This window comes from Arvicanthis niloticus, unplaced genomic scaffold, assembly GCF_011762505.2.
Source record: "Arvicanthis niloticus isolate mArvNil1 unplaced genomic scaffold, mArvNil1.pat.X pat_scaffold_586_arrow_ctg1, whole genome shotgun sequence".
Taxonomy (NCBI): domain Eukaryota; kingdom Metazoa; phylum Chordata; class Mammalia; order Rodentia; family Muridae; genus Arvicanthis; species Arvicanthis niloticus.
The window spans coordinates 39,554-64,028 of NW_023046208.1; the positions used below are offsets into that span (position 1 = coordinate 39,554).

Genomic DNA, 24,475 nt, shown 5'->3' on the forward strand with positions numbered 1-24,475 from the left:
GGCAGGAGTCTCGTGAGTTTCTCTAGCGAACAATTGGCATTTTTTTTCAACAAACTTTTTCAGTCGAATTTGGGAGGCAGCAGTCAGCTAAAAGGAAGGAGAGAGAGGGAAAGAAGGTCCTGGGTGGCCCTAGGCCTCAAGAATGGAAGGAAACCTCAATTATGAGGTACGGACAAAAAAAGTGCCCAGAAAGCGACGCTGGTACACCCGCCTGTGGCGTTGTTGTCTGTGCTGTAGTTGCAGGAAACCTCCGGAAGAGAACAAATTTGTTCTGTATAGGATTGGATATGACCCAATAGGTCCACTGCAACAAGCAGCTGGTGTTGGGGACCTGGATACACTGCAGAGATTAATCCACTCCAATGAACACCATGTGGATGAGTGTGATAGAAGAAACAGGTAATGGGGCTTGAAATTGGTGAGGGGGGATTGGTATACAGGGGTGGGAATTGTCAGGGGCAATCAGGGCCAAGCAGGGAGAAAAATCAACTGTCAGGGCTCAATCCTAATAGTCATGCTTAGGTTCCTTTTCATTGTGTTCCCGCTTAATGCTCTTAAGCGTATGAGACCTGCACACCATGGAACAGCAGCTCCCAGGCCTTAATGAAACTACATCAATTTATTATGACATTTACACTGAAATTTACTAGACAGATACACACACACACACACACAGAGAGAGAGAGAGAGAGAGAGAGAGAGAGAGAGAGAGAGAGAGAGAGAGAGAGAGAGAGAAACACACAAACTTGGGAGTTTTGCCCATAGGCATTTTTGATACAACATGTGTGATAGAATCAGGTGCTTGCTGCCCTGGAACTGGAGCTATATACAGTTGTGAGCTGCCATGTTGGTGCTAGGAATCAAAACTGAGTGCTCTACAAACAAAACTAGAGCTGTTATCAGCCAAGCCACAAGTCTAGATTTCTCTTAATATAGAGGCCATTAACACTAATGTACAACACTCGAAAATTAATCATAAGATAATGATAGCTGGATTTACTAACTCAGGATTTTCTTCATCAGTTCAGGCTCTTGGTGTGTGTGTGTGTGTGTGTTTGTGTGTGTGTGTTCTTTTTTATTGAACATTTTATTTATTTACATTTCAAATGTTATCCCCTTTCCCAGTTTCTCCACCAGAAGAACCTATATTATCCCCCCTACACTGCTTCTATAAGGGTGCTCCTCCACCCACCCACCCACCCACCCACTGTCTACTGACTACCTGCACTTACATTGCCCTACCCTGGAGCCTGACCCTTCACAGGAACAAAGGCTGCTCCTTTAAGTGCAGTCCAACAAGGCCATCCTCTGCTACATATTCGCCTAGAGACATGGGTCCCTCCATGTGTACTCTTTGGTTGGTGGAATAGTCCCTGGGAGCTCTGGGGTGTCTGGTTAGTTGCTGTTGTTGTTCTTCCTATGGGGTTGCACATCCCTTCAGCTCCTCCAGTCATTTCTCTAACTCCTCCATTGGGGACCCCAGGCTCAGTCCAATGGTTGGCTGTTAACATCCTCCTCTGTATTTGTCATGCTCTGGCAGAGCCCCTCAGGAGACAACTATATCAGGCTGCTGTCAGCAAGCACTTCTTGGCCCCCCGCATTAGGGTCTGGGTTTGGTGTCTGTATATGATGGGATGGGTCCCCCGGTGGGGCAGTCTCTGGATGGCCTTTGCTTCTGTCTCTGCTGAGCATAAACCCAAATGATGCTCCAACGTATAACAAGGACACATAATATGTTCATAGAACCCTCATTTATAATAGCCAGAAGCCAGAAAGAACTCAGATGTCCTTCAGCAGAGAAATGGATACAGAAAATGTGGTACTTTTAAACAATGAACTACTACTTAGCTATTAAAATCAATGACTTCAGGAAATCCTTGGGCAAATGGATGGAACTAGAAAGTATCATCCTGAGTGAGGTAACCCAGTCACATAAGAATACACATGCCATGCACTCACCGATAAGTGCATATTAGCTCAAAAGCTCAGAATACACAAGGTACAATTCAAAGACCACGTGAAACTCAGGAAGGAGGAAGACCAAAGTGTGAATGCTTAGGTCCTCCTTAGAAAGGGGAACAAAATACTTCTGGGAGGAAATACCATCAAGCTATTCTTGGGGTCACATGTTCCCAGGGTTACAGAGCTGCTAAGGACCTGAACCATCACATAATTCCTCTCCATATTCCCTTTGAAGGCCGTACAGGTAGATGTACTGCAGACTTGAAACTGACAGTGCTTTGTAAGTGGACCAAGGAGGGTGGGCTCCTGGCCCTGGAGACTGAGGCAGGCATGCACAGAGCATAAGCAGAGCTTCCAGCTGCTAAGCCAGCACCATTGTATGCTCACAGCATGTCACTGTGGTGGTGCCAGCACAGCTGTACTGCTAGGTGCTGAAGCACAGTTCAGTTCATACTGAACTGGCAGGATTCTCCTGTGTTTCACTGGCAAGACTTGCCTTTTTCTTCTGCAAACACTTATTGTAGAACTTGGGAGGCAGTGATCAGCTAAAGGGGAGAAAAGAGAGGGAAATGTCTTAGGTGGCCCTAGGCCCTAATAATGCAGAACAATCTCAAATACAGTGTCCAGTCAATACAAGTCCCCAAAAGGGGCTCTGGTACATCTGCCTGTGGCATTCATGTCTAGGCTTCAGAAGCATGCATCATCAGCAAAAGAAGAAATTTCCCCTCTACCTGATCGGGTATCACCCCATGGGTCCACTACAATGAGTGGCCAGTGTGGGTGACCATGATATAATGCAAAGATTAATCCAGGCCAGTCAACATCATGTGGATGAATATGATAGGACGGGCAGGTAATGGGGCATGAAATTGCTTGTGGGGCGTGTGCAGAGAAGGTGAAAAAGGTTAGGGGCACTCAGGGCCAAGCAGTGAGAGAAATCAACTTCCAGGGCTACATCCTTAGAAAGGAACGAGGTCATACTTAGACTCATTTTAACTGGGGACCCCGGTGTTTTATACTGTGAAATGCTCTAAAGCATAGGAGACCTGCACATGCTGGAACAGCAGCACCTAGGCCTTAATGAAACTTCATCATTTTATTATGTTTACACTGAAATTTTGTACACACACACACACACACACACACTCACTCACACAGAGGACCTTTGCTTATTTGTTTTTTCTGTGTACCATGTGTGATAGAACCTGGTGCTGCATTCTCTGGAACTGGGGTTATAGACAGTTGTGAGCTGCCATGTGGTTCCTGGCAATCAAAACTTAGTTCTCTACAAACAAAACTAGAGCTGTTAAGAGCCAAGCCACCTGTCTAGATTTGTCTTACTATATAGGCCATATATAGTATTGTCTTACTATATAGGCCACTATATTGTCTTACTAATACACAACACTGAAAAATTTATCATAAGATAAATTGTCAACTTGAATGCAAAAAAAAAAAAAAAAAAAAACCAACAAAAACTCTTAGATCAATATGACCCATGTTTGTTAATTGATCAAACAAAGGCATTTGAACTGGAACTATGACCCTGCTCCCCGTTCTCACCCTGTGTACATGTCGTGTGTGCATTGACACATGTGAAGGACAGAGACTGACATTGTCTTCCTCTTACTTTCCTGTGTCCCACACATGTGGAACTAAGTGTGTGGTGGTCAGAGGACTCATCACTTGACAGTTCTGTTCTGCCACATTGTGGGTTCTGGGGACTGAGCTCAGACCATTAGGCCTCCCTGTGAGTTCCACCCCGAGGTCCCTCCGTTTTAGAGACATGTTCAATCTCCCAAATCCATGGTATGTTTGATTTACACTCTTGGAGCACACTGAATCTCAGACTTGCAGGCAAGTAAGCTTTGGGGATCCCCTCATCCCCACATCTGCACTCAGGTTTTCAGGGCAAGTGTTTTACCAACTGAGTTTTACCAACCATCCCAGTCCCCCATTCTTATTTCCTTTTTATCATTATTTGTTTTAACACTCAAGATTCTACTCCCTCTGGTCCACCCTCTGACAGTTCCACCCCCTTGTCTCCAGGAAGATGTCCCTAACACACCCCAGACTACACCAGACCTATAAACTCCCTGGGGCCTCCAGTCTCTGGATGGTTGGGTGCATCTTCTCTGATTGAATCCAGACCTGGATGTCCTCTGCTCTAGATGTGTTGGGGGTCTCCTGAGTGTTTCTTACCTCCCAGGTCTCTGGTACATTCTGGAGGGTCCCCAAACCTCCTACCTCCCAAGGTTGCCTGTTTTCATTCTTTCTGCTGGCCCTCAGGACTTCAGTACTTTCCTCCAGCAAATCCCAGAACCTGTTCCCCTCTGTTCCCCACATCCATTTTCCCTCCCAGTCTCCTGCCTCCCTCCCCGCTTATGGTTGCTTTCTTCTCCCTCTCAAGTGGCACTGAGGCATCCTCACTTGGGCACTTCAACTTGTTGACCTTTTTGAGTTCTCTTGACTCTATCTTGGGTATTTTGTACTATTCATTTTTTGGCAAATATCCACTTATTAGTGATTCTATACCATGCATGTCGTTCTGGGCATGTGATCCCTCACTCAGGATGGTATTTTCTTGTTCCATCCTATTGCCTGCAAAACTCAGGATGTCCTTACTCTTGATATCTGTGTAGTATTCCATTGTTTAAAGGATCTACAATTTCTGTATCCATTCTTCTGTCGTGGGACATCTGGGTTGTTTCCAGCTTCTGGGTATCACAGAGAAGGTCGCTATGAACAAAGAGGAACACGTGCCCTTTTGGCATGGTGGGGCATCTTTTGAGTGTATTCCCAAGAGTGTTATTGCTGGGTTATCAGGTCAATCTATTTCCAATTTTGTGAGGAACCTCCAAATTGATTTCCACAGTGGTTGTACCAGTTTGCAAACCCACCAGCAATGGAGGAGTATTCCTCTGTCTCCACATTCTCCCCAACATGTGTTGTCACCTGAGGTTTTGATCTTAGCCATACTGATTGGTGTGAGGTAGAATCTCAGGGTCTTTGATTGGCATTTCTCTGACCACTAAGGACCTGAACATTTCTTTAGGTGATTCTCAGCCATTTGAGATTGCTCTGTTGTGAATTCTTGGTTTAGTTCTTTGCCCCACTTTTTTGATGTAGTACTAGGTAATAAAGGGGAATCAATGACAACAGTATATTTCCATACTCCACAGCTTCTTGATCATTTGTAGTTCTAAGGGGCTAGTCTTTTAATTGGAGCTTCATATAAAAGAAGAAAAAATTATAAACTACAGTTTTAAGGTATTCTTTTGCTTATTGGATATTTTCCGTACAGACACTGAATTGTGCAACTGTAGTTATTCATTCTGTCAGTCCATTTATTCCCCCCACACATAACTTAGATATTTACTGTGTAGAATACACATTCTACTATCTATCCAGATCTTTCCATTCTTATACCTTTATACTTCTCTGCCCAGTCAAGCTTCCTCACATTCTATAAATTTAAATACGAAATGAAATGAACCATATACTTTGGAACCCGAGTTTCATTTTGCTTAAAGCTTTTGGAGTATCAAGTGAGGGAGGTAGGATGACATAGGTTATCAGCTTGTAGGAACGGTTACCCGGTCTTGGTGTGAGTCAAGAGCACATTGATCATTTTATGGCAAAGCATGAGGTCCGGCTTTGCTACCATTTGGTGCCTGGATTACCATGAATACTATATCTATTACCTAAGGACTAAGTTGTGTTCCTGATTGTCCAACGTACAGACACACTACTCATGGTCATAAAACAGAAATGTGGAAAAGAAAAAAAATCAAAGCATTGATGACTGAGAGTTTAGAGTTTTGTTTGTTTTTTAAAGATTTACATAGATACTAGTGATCTGTATAAATGTCATTTACCTGTGGAATCTGACTTTTTTACTGTAAGGCGCAATGGGTTTCATGATAACCTTTTGTTTTTTTTATAGAGTATCAAAGTTAAAAATTCTGCCAATTATAAGTATAAAAAAAATTAGAAATGATAAATGACATTCCAATGTTAGAGAGGCTAAACTGTGAATGATAAAAGAAAGTAACCACAGTGTCACCGGCCACTATTTAGGATGAGTTAGGAGGATTATCTAGTTCAAGACCTGTTTGGTTAGACAGATTTTTTTAAAGAAATGTAAAACTCTTTGAATATAAAATCTTTGTATGTGTACTGTTGATAGAATCCTGTTTGTCCTTCACTGAAATGTTGTGTTTGTTATCACAAGGAAGAGAAATCATTATCATGAGAGGCAAATGCTAAGCCGTCGGGAGCTGTAAATGTTTGTAATTCTAGCAGTTCTTGCCCATCCAAACTAAAAGCATCACCGCAGCCCCGTGTAAGACGGATACTATGTTTAATCTCCATTCTTTGGATTGGGAAATGGAGTCATGAAGCTCATAGAAATCCCAAGTAGTAACTAGTAAGAGCCAGATATTAGAGTAGGATTTAAATTCAAACTGAGATCAATTTACTGGGACCTTTTCTAGGATTCAGACAGGCTGCTTTGTGCAGGGATGAAGGTAGTGATAGAACACCTCCCTTAAATGGGGACAGCCATGCACTATATCCCTAGCACACACAGCAAATGAACATTTGAGTAGACAGAAATAAATAAGGAAATTCTGGTTACTTTCTTACATCAGAAGGAAATTATCTTCATACTATGTAGTAGTTAAAGGTGATGGGCTTCTTATTTAGCATTCAAAAATGTCCCTAAATGTCCTTTCCATTGCAGGACATCCATACACTATGCATGTGCCCACAACCATCCTGAAGCAGTGATACTGTTACTAGAAAACGAATCCAATATTAACATCCAGGATGATGAAGGCAGCACACCCCTGATCAAGGTAGCTATTGGCCATCTGTTTTGGCATGAAATGGATTAGAGTGTGTCCTTGTTTGGTTTCTGTTGCTGTGATAAAACACTGACCAAAACCAACTCAGGAAAGGAAATGGTTATTTGGCTTACATTTACACATCACACTTCATTCTCAAGGGGAGCCAAGGCAGGAGCTCCAATCAGGAACCAGAGGGAAGAACTAAATCCCAAGATCACAGGAGAATGCAGCTTTTCCATGGCTTTTACCAAGGCTTGCTCAGCTTTTTTTTTTTTTAAAAAAAAAAAAAAAAAAAGCAAGTGAGAACTTTCTTCCCAGGTGTGCCCCACCCCTAAGATCCTAGGCTTTCCTACTTCTATCTAAATTATATAAAAAAAGATACTCCACATAGTTGGCCAGAGGCCATTTGCTTGAGGCAATTCCTCAAGTGAGGATCTTTCCAGGTATGTTAAGCTTATATCAAATTGTCAAAAAGAACAAAACCTAACCAGCTAACCAATCTCTGCACTGCAACAGCCAACCAGCACAGACCTGAATTTTTAGACTATCTAGGTGTGTTGGCAGAATCCTTAAATTCTACCACTTGTAAAGAGATATATATGGTGGGGAGATTATAAAATTAGGCAAGCCTGGGGTACTTGAGAAGACTTTGTGTCAAAATAGAGGGATAATATGCATAACTGAAGCTCTATGTTTGATTTAAGGGAAACGATTCAGTGCAGTGGTAGAAATGTCTCCCTTGGCGTCTTTGAATCGAACATGTATTTCTTTGTACAATTTCCACAGGCCACCCAGCAAGAAAATGTGGATTGTGTTTCTGTATTGCTGGCCCACGATGCTGATGCAAACCTGATAGATGCCACTGGGAATACAGCTTTCCACCACGCTGTATCCAGGGGTAACATACCAATTGCACAAATGATCCTTGAGCACGACGTAGATTTTGAAGCCAAAAATCGGGTAAAGATCTTTCAACTTTGTTTCCAATATACTTTTAGCAGTGACACTCAAACCTATTTTCTACATGCAGAAGCTCAAGCATTCTCACTGAGTCTCTTCAGAGGAATGCTATTTTCTCCAAATAGGTTTTTCATATTTTCAGTCGTTAGTTCCAAAAAACACAGCATAGCATATTTTGTCTCAGAATGGGACTTGATTTTAAAATTCAAAAATAAAGGATTTAGGACCACATGGACACACACACATCACATATACACAGACAATACAAATCAATTTATTTCAAGTTAAATGATTGTAAAATAAATTAAAATGTCTTGCAGCAAAGGAGGTACTGATGTAGGTTTTGCTCAGGGATGAGGGTAGACAGGAAAACGAGAGAGGTGACAGGCAACTTAGGAAATTTGATCATTGGAGAAACTATGCAAAAAGCATTATTTAATTTTTAAAAGGTTTTGGCGTCCATAGGAGATGCTGTTGAGCTTGTGAGATAATTCTTAGTTGAGTAAAGAAATGTATTTGAAATACAGATTGAGAAACTCTGCTCCAGACACCTCTTGAGCACACTCCTTCAACAGGGGCCTACCAAACTGTACTCTCTGTTTCAGGGCTGTGGCAATGGAGTCCCTACTCCATGGAGCTAAGATGACTGGAGCCATTGAGTGTTTGGGGAGAGTTCTGGAAGGGAGTGGTGTTCATAGACAATGTTGGGCAGGGGAAAGGTGTGTCAAAGGGAAGAAGACAGCAGTGTGTGAGAAAGTGACAGGTGTTGTAGCATAAATGGTCTCTTGTGACTCTTTCCAGTGTGTATTTATGTTCACAAAATCTGTGATGAACTTTCAGTTGAGAAACAAGCCTTTTTGTAAAATGCAATATTTTTTTTTCCTTACAGTTTGGCATAACGCCCATCGAACTTGCAGATTTTAATAATAAACGTGAAATGGTACAATTTTTAGAAACATATTATGAAAATGCACGAATGTTAAACAGGTACCGTTTCTTCTCTTCTTCAATCTTAGTGCTGTTCTTGAGGGTGACAATTTTGTAAGTCAGGAATATTAAAATTATAGGAAGATTGTGAGAAACTCGGAGGCATGTAGTTAGAAAGCTTAGCACACATGAAGTGTGAGCTGGAGAAGAGACTGTTTGACCACAACAAAAGAACAGCATGCCCCCGGGATCTCGATGTAGTTGAGTACTTCACCTCATGCACCATCAACCAAGCCAAAGGACAAACTAGATCAATTGTTGCTCCACTGCAGTATTTTTGCTTGTGACAGTGTTTGTCACTGAAATAAGGGTCATTGGCAAGTGGTCTAACATGGATAAACGCTCTTCCAGAAGAGTCTAGAGCCATACCACCCTGAGCCTGCCCAATCTTGTGTTTAATGGTTTGCAAAGTGTGTGTGTGAGTGTGTGTATGTGTGTGTGTGTGTGTGTGTGTGAGAGAGAGAGAGAGAGAGAGAGAGAGAGAGAGAGAGAGAGAGAGATTTTGTGTCTACACTTTGTGTTTTAATTAAAAGCTAACTATTACTCATGTTTTCTCTTGAGAAAAGGTAGGAAGGATAGCAGTCAGCAATCATAGTCAATTGCTGACAACTGAACTCAACACTGTTTGTCTAGTTCTGTTGGCCCATGGATTTCATCCCAGAACTTGGGAAGTAGAAGATACAGAGATCTCTGCGAATTAAAGCCAACATGATCCATAGAGTGGTTTTCAGACCAGCATGGCTAGAGTGAGATTCTGTTTCAAAAAATATTGTTTGTAAACATCTAAAGTAAGATACAGTAGGGAATCATATATAAAGTACTTAAAACACTAGCTAAATGTTTTTCTTATGAAGAGCACAATAATGATAACTTTAAAACCTTTGCCTCAGGATAAGTAAGAAAAGAAGAGAGAAGAGAAGACTGTCGCATGTCAGGTTCAATAGAGGTAAGGTTTTTATAGTGAATATAAATGTAGTATACAGTAGCTGGCCCTATTACCCTAACTAAGAGTCCAGATTTTAGCTCCTCTCCCACTGAGACCAGACAGGCAAATCGCAGAAAGGAATCCAAATGCAGGCAACAGAGTGTGAAACAGTCCTCACTTCAGTTTTTAGGGAAACCACATGAGGAACAATCTGCATATCTGCTACATATGGGGAGGGGGTCTATGTGTAGCCCATGCATGCACTTTGATTGGTGGTTCAATCTCTGTGTGCCCTCATGGGCCCAGATTCGTTGATTCTTTAGGTTTTCTTGTGGTGTCCCTGACCCCTCAATCACACTGTCCTTTTTTGAGTTCAGTGTCCTTCCCCCAACTCTTCCAAAGAGTCCCCAAATGCCTCCTGATGTTTGGCTGTGGGTGTGTACATCTGTTTCCAGCCTCTGCTGGATGAAGCCTCTCAGAAGAGTTATCCTAGGCTCCTGTCTGCAAGCATAGCACATTATCATTGATGATGTCAAAGACTGGCTCTCTCCCACAGGGTAGGTCTCAAGTTGGGCCAGTTATTGGGTGTCTTCCCTTCATCTCTGTTCCATTTTAATCCCTGAATATCTTGTAGGTAGGATGTTTTTGTGAGAGCATGGGTATCCTCCTCCTCCTTCCACTGGAAGTCCCTCCTAGCTAGAGGAGATGACCACTTAAAGCTTCATATCATGTACTGCTAGTTGACTCAGCTAGACTCATCAATAGAGATTCCTAAGAGCCCCCATGGACTCTGGTCTTTGTCTCATCACAGAAATGCCTCCCCTGTGGTATCTCTTCTCCCTGCTCTCACCGTACACCTGTTCCCCACCTCAGTTCCTCTCCCCATCTTCCACAAATTTCCCTCCCTAAATCGACCCCTGATGTCTACTTTATTTTCCCTTCTGAGTAAGATTCAAGCATCTGACTTCAGGCCCTCACTATTTACCTTCTTTAGGTCTGTGGATTTTAGCATGATTATTCTATACTTGATGCCAAAAAAGCACTCCCTTCTAAGTGAGTGCACACAATGCCTGCATTTCTGGGTTTGGATAACCTCACTCAGGATCATATTTTCAAATTCCATCTATTGACCTGCAATTTTTGCAGATTCCTTGTTGGTAATAACTGAATGATATTTCATTGTGTAAATATATCACGTTTTCTTAATCCACTTTTTCAGTTGAAGGCCATCTAGGTTGTTTTCTGTTTCCGGCTATTACAAATAAAGGTTTTACAAACATAGTTGTGCAAGTGTCCTTGAGATGGTTTGGTAGAGCATCTTAAGGGCATATGCCCAGGAGTGGACTAGCTGTGTCTTGGGGCAGAACTATTCCTAATTTTCAGGGGAAAACAACCTGCCAGATTACTTTTCAAAAGGGATTGTAAAATTATGCCCTCTCACCAGCAATGAAAGAGTGTTCCCCTTGCTCAATATGATTGCCAGCCTGTGCTGTCACTTGAATTTTCTATTTTAGCCATTCTGACTGGTGTAAGATGGTATCTTTGAGTCCTTCTGACATTCATTACACTGATGACTAAAGACTTTGCACACTTAGGTGTTTCTCGATCTTCTGGGATTCCTCCATTGAGAATTGTCTGTTTAGCTCTTTACCCCATTTTTAAATTTTTAACTTCTTGGGTTCTTTATATATTTTAGATATTAGTTTTCTCTCAAGTGTGCTGTTGGTGGGTATCTTTTCCCAAAATATAGGCTTCCATTTTGTCCTATTGACTGTGTTCTTTGACTTGCAGAAGTTTTTCAGTTTCATGAGTCCCCATTTTTCAATTGTTGATCTTAGCCTAAGACATTGGGTGTTCTGCTAGGAAATTGTCTACTGTACCCAAGTATCCAGGCTATTTCCCACCTTCTCTTTTAGTAAATTCAGTCTGTCTGGTTTATATTGAGGTCTTTGGTGCATGTGAACTTGAGTTCTGTGCAGGGTGATAACTATGGCTCTATTTGCATTCATCCTCATGTAGACATCCAGTTAGACTTGCACCGTTTGTTGAAGATGTTTTCTTTCTTTTTTAAGTTATTGTATTCCTTGGCCTTCTTTGTCAGAATCAAGTGTTAGTGGGTATGTGAGTTCATGTCTGGGTCTTTGATTTGATTCCAGGCATCAACTTGTTTGTTCCCATACTAATACCATGCAGTCTTTATCATGATTGCTCTGTGGTACGTTTGAGATGAGGGATAGTGATACATTCAGAAATTATTTTATTATTTAAGGTATTTTTAGCTATTCTGCATTTTGTTTTTGATGGGAAGCTAAGAATTGCTGTTTCAAGTTCTGTACCTAATTGTGTTGGAATTTTGATGGGAAATGCATTGAATCTGAAAAGGATTTTTGTAAGATGGCCATGTTCACCATGTTAATCCTGTCCATCCATGAGCATGGGATCTTTCCATCTTCAGATGTCTTCTTCAATTTCTTTTTCAGAGAATTGAAGCTTTGGATAGACAGGTCTTTCAGTAGCTTGATTAGAGTTATATCCAGGTATTTTGAATTATCTGTGGCTATTGTGAAGGGTTTTGTTTTACTAAATGTTTTCTTATTCCAATTATTTTTTATATAAGGAAGGGCTACTGATATTTTTGAGTTACTATTTTATCCAGCCATTTTGCTTAAGGTGTTTATCCCCTTTGGTGTAGGTGTCCTTTGGTCAATTCTTTGAGGTCTCTTATGTAGGCGGGCAGTCTTGTTTAGTCTCTGATTTTAAGTTTGTCTCCATTTAAGTGGTTGTTGGCCATTGGCTTGTCATATAGTACCTTTATTTTGTTGAGGTATGCATATTTTAGCACCAATGTCTCCAAGACTTTTAACATGAAGAGGTGTTTGATTTTATCAAAGGCTTTTTCAGCTTGCAATGTGACGAACATGCGAATTTTCTCCCACAACCCCTACCACTGCCACCTGCATTCTTTCCCATTCATTCTCATGGCCATCAGGACATCTCCCCTGCACCTCCACACACCTGATACTGAAACACCCCATTTCCATGGCCATCCCCACTCCCACCTAGTTCCCTCCCTCCATCTGCCTCCTATGACTATTTTATTCTCTGTTCTTAGTCAGATTCAAGCAACCTTGCCTTGGTTCTTACCTCTTGTTTATCTTCCTTTGGTCTCTGGAGTATAGTATGGTCATCCTGTACTGTTGTGGACCTCTCTGCCCCACGTTGGGGGCCAACAATATTGCGGCCAGAGCTACCCCACATTTGGGGGCCAAAATGTCTCAGACCACTCTATCAATGTTGAGACCTACACTGCCAAAAGCCTTGGGGGCTAAAGTGTTACAGCCCGCACTGCCCCAAGCTGCTCCAGTCTGTGGGTCAGGGTTCAGTAAGAGAGAGAGTGAGGACCGACTTGAAGAATGGAGACCAGAGAGAGTATGATTCAGTCCCGTTTATTCTTCAGTCTCTCTTCCTAATCCAAGTCCCAAGTCTTGTGTTCCTAGTCCCTAGTGCCTCCATGTTCCAAGTTACTTCTCCCAAGTGCTAAGTGCCTAATGTCTAATTCCTAGTTCTTCCAAGTTCTCTACTCCAAGTGTCTTCTACCTAATGCCTAATAACTACTCCAAATTTTACTGTAAGTTGTACTCTCTAACCTAATTCCTAGTTCAAGTTGTACTCCATGTTGTACTCTAAGTTCTATTCTCTAACCTAATTCCTAGTTCCAAGTTGTACTCCTCTCTTCTGTCTGCCTCTCTCCTTTTATATGTCTCACTTCTAAACCACGCCTCTAAGTCATGCCTTTAAGTCATGCCCTTAGGCCTTGTCTCTAAATCTGATCTCTAAGTCATGCCCTTAAGTCTCACATGCCCAAGGGAAGATCCTGGGTATCTAAAGCAAGATGTTATTAGAGTGTGCTCAACTGTTGTAGGCTTTTGTAATCAAATCTCTTATCAGGGTATATGGCTCAAGATGGCTGCAAGGATGCTATCTGCCTTCTGTTGGCTCCCCACACTGTACTTTATTGCGAATATGCATTTGTCAGTGAGTACATGCCATCCATGCTTTTTGAGTCTGGGTTACCTCTCAAGTTCTATCAAATTGACTTCAAAATTCATTATATCTTTGTTTTAATAGATGAATAGAATTCCATTGGATACATGTACCACATTGTCTCTTTTCATTTTTAAAGAATTATTTTTATTGTTAAAATCGTATATGTATACATGACCCCTGAAGCCATAGGACAGCATTCTCCTAGAGTTGGAGTTGGAGTTTTGCAGACAGTACCGAGAACTGAACTGTAGTCCTCTGGAAGAGCACCAATGTGCCTAACTGTAGAGCTATGTTTCAGGTCTATGCATTCTTCTTTTTTTTTTTTTATTGAATGCACTGTCTTTTATTACTTACTCCCTTCAAATCCAGCTCACTGGCTGTCTCCCAGTCACTTCCCTCTCACAATGCTTCCCCCATATCTCACTCCTCTTTTGTTCTGAGAGGATAGGGCTGGCCTGTGTATCTCCCCAAACATTCACTTCTCATGTCTTTCAGGCTAGGTGCTTCCTTTCCTATTGAGGTAGACAAGTCAGCCCAGCTAGTACATCATATCCTATAGACAGGCTATAGCTACTGGGATAGCCCTCGCTCCAGTTCTTCAGGACCCACATGAAGACCAAGCTGCATATTTGCTACATGGGTGCCAGAAGTCCTAGGTCCAGCTCATGTATGTTCTTTGGTTGGTGGTTCATATCCTGAGAGCATTGAGGGTTCTCATTAATTTACTCTGTTGGTTTTCCTTTGGAGTTGCTATCCCATTTTGGGTCTTCAATCCTTCCTCCTATTCTTCCAAATAAATCTCCAAGTTCAATCCACTCTTTGGCTGTGGGTATCAGTATCTGTCCAAGTGAGCAAATGGGTGGAGCCTCTCAGAGGACAACTCTGCAAACATAACAGAATATCAATAATGTCAGGGACTGATGCTTGCTCGTGACATGGGTCTTGATTTCTGCTGCTGATGGTTGCTCATTCCTTCAGTCTCTGCTTCATCTCCTGGGCCTGAATTTTTTTTGTAGAGAAAATAAATTTTGGGTCCATATCCCCAATGTGGTGAGTCACAGCTAAGGTCATCCCAATTGTTTCTTGGGTGCCTCCCTTATCCTAGATCTCTGTCTCATCAGAGATACCCCCACCTCTTCACCATCTTCAGTTGCAGATTTCCATTCATTTTCATGGCCATCTAGCCATCTCTCTTCTTCCTCCCCATACCTGATCCTGAACTCCTCCAATTCCCCTCCCTGTGTCCTCTCCTCTCCAGTTTACTCCCTCCATCTGCCTCTTATGACTATTTTATTCCCTCTTTTAAGTGAGGTTCAGGCATCCTTACTTGTGCCCTCCTTCTTGTTTAGCTTCTCTGTGTCTCTGGATTGTACCTGTAATTTTTGAACAATAAGCACTTATAAGTGAGTACATACCACACAAGTCCTGTTGGAGCTCAGAATGATATTCTCAAGTCCCATCTATTTACCTGCAGAATTCAGGATGTCTTTGTTTAATAGCTGAATAGTATTCCATTGTGCAGGTGTACAGCATTTTCTTTATATGGTCTTCAGTTGAGGGACATCTAGGTTGTTTCCAGTGTCTGGCTATTATGAATAAAGCTGCTATGAACATTGTTGAAGAAATGGCCCTTGCTATAGTGGGACATGTTTTGTGTCTATGCCCAGGAGAGTCATAGCTGGGTCTTGAGGTAGAACTATTCTCAGATTGCTGAGAAACCACAGAAGGGATGTCCAACATGGCTGTACAAGTTTTCATTCCCACCAGTGATGGAGGAGTGTTCCCTTTGCTCCACATCCTCGCCAGCCTGTGCTTTCACTTGACTTTTTGATCTTTGCTTTTTTGAGGGCTGTAAATGGAATCTCAGAGTTTTGATTAAGCAGCACTTGGTTTTGTTGATTCTTTGTATTGTTTTCTTTGTTTCTATCTTTGACTATTTCATGCATTCTTCTCCTCTGGAATGTGATTGCTTCTGTTTTATCTTCAGAGTGAAGATGTGCTGTTAAGTTGCCAGTATGAAATCTCTCCAATTTCTTTTGAAGGGACATGGTGCTATGAACTTTCCGATGTGCACTACTTCTATTGTGTCCCATAAGCTTGAATACTTTGTGCCTTCATTTTCATTGAATTCTAGAGTCTTTGCTTTCTCCTTTCACCAGTGGTCATTGAGCATAGAGGTTTTCAGTATCCATGAGATCGTAGGATGTCTGTTGTTTCTCTTGTTGATATAATCCAGCTTTAATCCATAGTGACCTTATAAGATGCAAGGGGTTATTTTAGTCTTCTTGTATCTGTTGATGCAGATCTGTATCTGTATATTGTCAATTTAGGCAAGGTGTCATGAAGTGCTGAGAATATACATGTATTGGTGTTTGTGTGAAATGATCTGTAGACATCTGTTAAGTCCATTTCATTCATGACATCTACCTGTCTATCTGTTTAGTTTCTCTTTGGTGACCTGTCCATTGGTGATTATGGGGTGTTTATGACCCCTACTGTTAATGTGTGGAGTTTGATGTGTGATTTAATCTTGGGTAATGTTTCCTTCTGAAGGAGGATGCCCTTGCATTTCAGGCGTTGCTATTCAGAATTGAGACATCATCTAGGTGGATTTTTTTTCTCTGATTAGTATGCAGTATCCTTCCACATTTCTTTTGATTACTTTTGGTTGACAGTCTATTTTATTAGATATTAGAATGGTTACTCCAGCTTGGTTCTCCAGTCCATTTGATTTTTAATCCTTTTTGCCAGCCCTTTATTCTGTGGTAGTGTTTATCTTTTGTTGCCGACATGTGTGTTTATATGCAACAGAATGATGGATCCTGTTTATACATCCACTCTGTTAGACTGTGTCTTTTTATTTGCTAAGTGAATCCATCAATGTCGAGAGGTATCAGTGACTAATGATTGTTTGTTCTTGTTATTTTGTTGTTGTTGTTGTTGTTGTGTGTGTTTCCCTTCTGTAGGTTTTGCTGTGGGATGATTAACTTCTTGTGTTTTCTTGAGCATAGTTACTCTCCTTGTGTTGGAGTTTTCTTTCTAGTGTCCTCCCTAGTGACGGATTACTAGAAAGGTATTGTTTCCATTTGGTTTTGTCATAAAATATCTTTTATTCTCCATCTATATTGAATGGAAATGTTGCTGGGTACAGTAGCCTGGGCTTCCAGTTTTAGTCTCTTAAGGTCTGGAAGACATCTCTTCAGCCCTTTTGTCTCTTAAGTCTCTGTTGAGAAGGTTGGAGTAATTTGGATTGGTCCTTCTTTATATGTTTGATGTTGCTTGCCTTTTTCTCTTCATGGCTTTTTGAGATTCTTCTTTCTTCTGTACATTCAGTGTTTTGATTATTTTGTGCCTAAAAGATTTTATATTCTGGGGTAATAATCTCTTGGTTGTACTATAAACTTCTTGTATGTATGTAGGCATCTTTCTCTTTAGGTTAGGGAAGTTTTCTTCGGGGATGTTGTTGAAGATACTGTCTGGGCCTTTAATCTGGGAATCTTCTCCTTGTATTCCTATTTTTCTTAGGTTTGGTCTTTTCATAGTGTTCCAAATTTCCTGGATGGTTTGTGTCTCAAGTTTCTTGGATGATTTGTGTTAGAAACTTTAGATTGTACATTTTTTGACTGATGTATGAATTTCTTCGATTGTACCTTCTGTGGCTGAGATTCTCTCTTTTATTCATTGACTTCTGATGGTGATACTTGTGTATGTATTTCCCATTCTCTTTTCTTGATTTTCCATCTCCATATTACACTGCCTTTTGTTGATTGTGTTCTTGTCCTGGCCATTGCCATCCCTTTGTCTCTGGTGTTGGTTGGCCTACTCAACCTTGGTAGTAGCAGGGAAATTTGTCTGAAATCCTCTTTCTTGGTTGAGTCTTTATGTGGTTTACATATGAGGGTAATTGTGGCCTTATAGAATGACTTTGGTAACGTTACTTCTGTTTCTAATTTGTGGAATGGTTTGAGAAGTATTGGTATTATCTCTTTCTCTGAAATTCTTGTAGAATTCAGCCATAAGGTCCCGGGCAGTTTATTTTATTTTATATTTTATTTACATTTCAGATGCCATCCTCTTTCCCCATTTCCCCTCCCTAGAAAACCCCTATCCCATGCCCCCTTTCCCTTTTTGCTTTTATACAATTTTTTAAAATGTTAGTCAAAAGCTTTGTAAGTTTGGTAATGCTCAATCAGAAGTGTAACCTAATACCCAACCTAGATATATCAACTATCTTTGACTGGTGGAGACACGTGAACAACTGCCTCCATGCGCCCCCTCTTTCTCTCTCTCATCACCTTGCTTCTCCTCTCCTTCATCTTCTCCTCTCCTTACTGCATCTCTTCCTCTCGGTACTCCTTCCCCCTTAGCTCCTCCTACATATCACCCTTCCTGTTACAATAACACTTTTCTCTCAAAATACAATTAGAGCATAATTATTCCTATTTGTACCAGTGAGGTACAAGATAGTCCTAATACCCAGCCCATCCTTTTGTTGATTAACCAGAACCTCTGTCATCTATCCTAACTAAAACATTTAGTTCTGAACCTGGCTTTTTTCTTGGCTTAGAATAAATGGCAGCTGAAGAAATTGAGCATCCTTGGAGTTACTGCAGTTGTGCAGAGACAGCCACAAGGCAAGAATTGCCTATTTCCATCTACAGACAAATTACTGTCTAGAAAAGGACACACTTGCAGAATAGTCGACTGATTATATCTGCCTAGACAGAGTAATCAGCCCTTAATAACTCTGCATCACTAAGGTCTGTCAGATGCTTCTTGGCCGGAAGGCTGAAGATTTGATGCTCCAACATTCTGTAGTATAGGGGCTGTCCAGGTGTTCAGCGGTCTCTCTAAGTTGACTACATTTTAGAAGCTATGATTTGTGCTTCCCATAATTTCAGTCAACTCAGTCACTCTGGATTTCTGTCAGGGTTGAAGACCTATAGTATCATAGCCAATCCTGGCTATTTTCTTTGAGAGAAAAGACCCGGGCAGTTTTTGATTGGGAGATTTTATGAGTGTTTCAAATTCCTTAGAGATTATACTTCTTTAAAATTGTTTATCTGATCTTGATTTAACATTGGTAAGTAGTGTCTATCAAGAAAATTGTTCGTTTTGTTTAGATTTCCAAATCTGTGCACTGCATTCTTTGAAGTAAGACCTGATGGTTCTTTCGACTTGCTCCGTGTCTGTTTTTATGTCCCCCCCTTTTCATTCTATCTTTGTGAATGTGGATACTGTCTCTGTGCCTTTTAGTTCGATTGGTGAGAGTTTGTCTATCTGTTGATTTTTCTCAAGGAACCAGCTCTTGGTTTAGTTATTTGTATTGTTCTATTTGTTTCCAGTTTGTTGATTTCAGCCCTGAGTTTGGTTATTTCCTGCCATCTACTCTTGTGGGTGTTTGCTTCTTTTTTTCTAGAGCATTCAGATGTACTTTTAAATTGTTAGTACGAGATCTTTCCAATTTCTTTGTAAAGACACTAAGTGCCATGAAATTTTCCTCTTGGCATGCATTCACTGTATCCCATAGGTTTAGGTATTCTGTGCCTACACTTTCATTGAATTCTACAAAGTCTTTCATGTCTTTCTTCATTTTGACACTGATCCAGTGGTCACTGAGTGGACAGTTGTTCACTCCCATGAGATTTTATGTATGCTTTTGATGTTTCTGTTCTTGCTGCATTCCAGCTTTCATCCATGGTGGTCCGATAAGACAGAAGGGGTTCTTTTAATTTTCCTGTAGCTGTTGAGGCTTGTCTTGTGGCTGAGTATAGGTCAATTTTGAAGAAGATCCTGTGAGGTGCTTAGAAGAAAGTGTATTCTTTCGAATTTGGGTGAAATGGTATGTAGGTATCTGTTAGGCCCATTTGATTCATAACATTTGTTTAGTTTCTGACTCAATGACCTGTCTAGTGGTGAGAGTGGGATGCTGCAATATGTTACTACTAATGTGTAGGGTTTAAAGTAGGATTTAAGCTTTAGTAATGTTTCTTTTACAAAGGTGAAGGCCCTTTGATTTGGGGTATTTAGAATTGACATGTTCTCTTGGTGTATTTTTCTGTGATGAGTTTGAGATATCCTTCCGTGTCTCTTTCATTGATTTTGGTTGGAAGTCTATTTTATTTAGATATTACAATTGCTACTCAGCTTTCATCCCAAGTCCCTTTTCTTGGAAAAACATTTTCCAGTCCTTTACTCTGAGGCAATGTCTATCTTTGTTTGCTGAGGTATGTTTCTTGTATGCAACCGGAGGATGGGTCCTGTTTCCACATCCAGCCTGTCAGCCTGTGTCTTTTTAATTGCAGAAGATGAGTTCACTGATGTTGAGAGATATCAACAACCAGTGATTGATAATTCCTGTCATTTTCATGTTTGTGGAGGGAGGATTATTGTGTTGGGAACACCAGTCAATTTGGTCTTTTGCAAGCTTCTCCTTCCTTGATTGGCACTCTTTCTTTAGGTTGGGTAAATTTTCTTCTATGACTCTGTTGAAAATAGTTTCTTGTCCTTGGAGCTGGTGCTCTCTTCACTTTTGTTCATCCCTATTAGTCTTGGTAGGACTTTTCACACTGTTGCAGATGACCTGATGACTTTGAGTCAGTAATTTTTTAGGTTTAACATTTTCTTTGGTTGATGTATTAGTTTTGTGTATTATATCATCTAGGCCTGAGATCATGTCTTTCGTTATTTTTTATTCTGTTGGCTGTGCTTCTGTTCCTGTTCTCTTTCTTAGGTTTTCCATCTCCATGTTTCCCTCAAACACAAATTTGTGTTTTTTTTTTACTGCTTTTTACCATTTGCAGGTTTTGAATTGTTTAATTCATCTTCTTCACCTGTTTGATTGTATTTTCCTATATGTTGAAAGGGATTTATTAATTTTCCCTTTAAATTCCTCAGTCATCTTACTAAGATTGGATTTAAAGACGTTTATTGTGCTTTGACTGTGTTAGGATATCCAGAGGTTACTGGGCTCTAGATGTGTCATATTGATTTAGCTCTTGTTGGTTGTGTTCTTATGCTGGGTTTTAGCCAACTGGTTATCCCTGCACAGGAGTGGTGAGGTGGGCTACCTTTGTTTGGACATTGGAAGTCAGGGGACAGTGTATGTCTCTGGGAAACTGGGCAGAGCATTCGAGGTGAAGAGGTCTAACTTGGATGTTCCTGCTGCAGAAGACCTGCTGAAGTTGGATTTAATTATGGACAGAGAACGGAACTCAGGTGATGCCTTGCAGTAGAGCTCTGGGTTTTACTCTTTTTAGGGGTGGAGTTGAAACATGGTCTCACTGAACAGCAAGTGTCTCAATGACAGGAATCACAGTCATTCCAGTAGATCTTCATGTCCTTTGCTCATTTAGTTCAGTTGAGATTCACTATCTGTTGGTCCACCACAGAGATCCATGCAGCTAGTAGATTCACATTGTGTGCCACCAGACTCAAGCTATATTCTTTCCAGAACCATTAGGCTAGAGTTAGAAAGAACCACAAGAAGTTATTTTTGAACCAGTTGATTATCCTGGTGAGGACTGTGCTCTCGATCAGTCTGAGAGAGTTCATTTAGGATCATCACAATTGTGTATGGGTATTTATTTTTAGGCATTAATGTTTGATAAATTACTGCCACCTTTGATTTGAAATATACAGGGAATAGAATAGTTCTACGTGAAGTAATTTGCTACAAATGAATATTTACTCTAGAATAGTCTCTAGCTTGGCCTCATAGAAATTGATGCTAACAATGAGTCTGATCATTATTATATGTAATGTCTTTCTATACTTGTAATAAAAGATATTTTGTTTTTATTCTCAGGAGAGTTTGTTGTTAAACATCAGAGGTCTTCGTCCTGGTAAGGTTTAACAATACATTAATACTAGGTGAATTCAAAGATAAGAAGCAAATTCTAGTTGGGAGTACTTTGAGACCTGTGTCTTACATGTCCCACAGTATTATGAATGTATGTTTAGCACGCTCAGGGTAGTTCATATGAACATGAACATTTCCAAGAACCAACTCACCAGTTTGGATAAAGAACCTTCTGGGATTAACTATGCACATTGATGTCCATCTAAGGTTCTTTGGCCTTTCAAAGCCTTACTGAATTCAATTTGTGAACTACGGCCCACTCTTGTAGTTATCATTTCAGATACTTTTCTTGTCTGAGAGCTTGCATAATTTGGGATGATTCTCAGTTATCAGTCCTTTCTACAGGATGCCAACACATTTCTTTCCTCCTTTGACACCAGCTGTACATGTAAAGGAATTTTTGGTGCAGCATCTTTCATAGACTTTGGAAGACACCCATGTTTTCCAGAATGCTCCATCCATCAATGATCTGTTCCCATGATCTGTTTTCAAGAGTAATGAATCCTTTGACTGCTAATATATTATCTGAATATACAGAGCTAAACGACACTGTGACTATTATTTATCTCTCTATCAAAGGGGCTTTTATCTTCTACATGAGATGGATATGAACATAGAGGTGAAGGTCCATCCATTCCTTTCCAGGATGCTAGGTTAGACAATGGTGTGGTAGAAAATTAAAAGTTGTATTTCAAGCTAATTCTGTGCTCCTTAGGATTAATGACTTCCACAAGAGAGGACAACTATATTGTCCTCTTTATTTGGGCCGTGTATCAACAAAATATTCTCTAAACATTATTAAATTGCTTTTTGATTCCATGTTTGAAAATACCACAAATCCTCAAACCTAATGTCCAAAGTGAAGATTCAAAAATTTACAACTGTTCAAAGACTCCTTGCAAAATACACATGCTAACTTCTATTTGGAATTTTAAACAGTTCCACAGAAAACTGCAAATGTCCACTACGTTTTATTATTCTTTGCTCTTGTTATTACCTTATTGAGTTCGTAGAAATGCTTGTTTGGCATAGAAACGGGCAGATTGTTGTTTCAGGATTCATTCATGCATGAATTGCGACAAAGCAGCTTGAACATTACAAAAGCTATGGTGGGTTTTTAGAGTTCTAGCAGCAACAGAAGTCTATTTGATCATCCACAAACAACCTCTAGGGTGGTAACACCATCATCAGTGAAATATGCACAAAGTATCCTGAGAGACAGTGATGTGCTGCTCCAGGGGCACAGACTGACATTGAGTCTGTAGATAAAACCATCAGTCAGTACAGCCTCCAAAACAAAGGAGGAAGTGGTACTAGTGTCTTTACATGTGTGAGTGTGTGTGTGTGTGTGTGTGTGTGTGTGTGTGTGTATCTGTATGGTTTTGTTGGTCTAAGTTTTCTGGGCTAAATTCTTCTCTTTCTTTCACATGAGGAAAAGTGGTAAGGAAAGTGTCCCTAAACACAATCTATAGGTTGAAGAACAAATTAATAGATTTTTTTGATAATTTACAATGTAATATAAATTAGGAAATTAAACAACAAAGAATTCAAAGCATTTGATTGGTGTTTTCTCTGAATATTAAATAACACTCTTCAAATACACCATAGTGAAGGAAGTCCACCAGAACAGCTAAAATCTATCCTGAAAACACCTTCCCATGATGATACAGGTAAGATTAAGAGTGAGTACTCTATTGATTCTATACATTCTATTATAAAAAGAGGTTTGTTCCTGCTAGAATAGTCACCAAGGAAATCAAATATGTGTGTAGTTGTATCCTTTCTTAATTTGCTTCCAAACATTTTTAGGATTCACGTTCAATTAAGGAATTGTTTCTAAAAAATTTCCAATTCCCATTATATCACCTGAAAGAGCTTTGTTTATTTAAAATGAACAAAATGTAGTGTCTTTTTATAAATAAAAAGATTTTTAACCTATTCCACAATATGTATCCTCTCGAATCACGTAACAGCAATTTGACTTTGTTATAAAATGGATCTTTACTTAGGTTTTCATAATAGATATATCATATTACTGGCTTCATATCACTACATGGGTCAGTGTCCATACATTGTGATCCTGTTGAAAAACAACAAAAATACAGTGTTCAATTACTTTCTTTATGTTTTGAGGACTAAATATCAGAGCAATCTGGATTTTTTCCTTCATAAAATTCCTCAATTTCAACATATTTGATAATTCATGTATTATCTCATGGTTATTTTTAGTTGTCTTCCATTTATGTGAATATCTTGAAATAATAAATAACTGGCTCACTCAGAAACTTTTAAAAATAATGAATAGTGTGTGAGTTTTGGAGGGAGTGCTGGGGAATGAAAACTGCCATTCTAAGCATTCTGTGCAAGCAGCCTCCATATGGGCTACTCTGACAGCACCTTTTTCCCTGTAGTTCTATTAATTACAAAAGATATAGTGATGCTTGGTTTATATGAGACAAGACATAATTTGTAGAAACAACTGCCACAGTAGAAAGAAAGTTGAGAGAAATCACATCGTTTTGTAGAACACAGCTTGGATGCATCCTATATTCAGTCTGAATATGATGCTTACAGTGGGAGAGACACCACAGAATTTATGCTTTCAGCAGCTGTCACCACAGCATCTCACACCTACTTTACCTTTGGAAAGCAGCAGCCAGAGAATAGTGTAGAGGAATCTAAAGGACCCTCTTCTCATAAGCATGAGGTGAAATAGTATTATTTATAATGGGGGTGAGTTTCTTTTAAATAATTTCAGCACTGCAGTTTTCTTTGTGGTGATGAGGATTGACAGGGGCCTCACACATGCCTAGCATAAGGTCTACCATAGAGCCACTTTCTCAAGCCCATTTCCTCCATGCTTCTCTCCCTGGAGTCATTTTC

At 40.2% G+C, this 24,475-nt stretch overlaps 1 protein-coding gene across 1 annotated transcript; it reads left to right on the plus strand.

Annotated features, from left to right (window-relative positions):
* The first annotated feature begins 66 nt into the window (after window positions 1-66).
* Window positions 67-23,336, plus strand: LOC143433865 (uncharacterized). The gene is made up of 7 exons (XM_076706407.1): window positions 67-399; window positions 6,707-6,821; window positions 7,599-7,772; window positions 8,662-8,759; window positions 9,650-9,705; window positions 21,539-21,575; window positions 23,201-23,336. The coding sequence occupies exons 1-7, from the start codon at window positions 143-145 to the stop codon at window positions 23,334-23,336; spliced, it is 873 nt and encodes a 290-aa protein (XP_076562522.1). The 5' UTR covers window positions 67-142.
* Window positions 23,337-24,475: the final 1,139 nt, after the last annotated feature.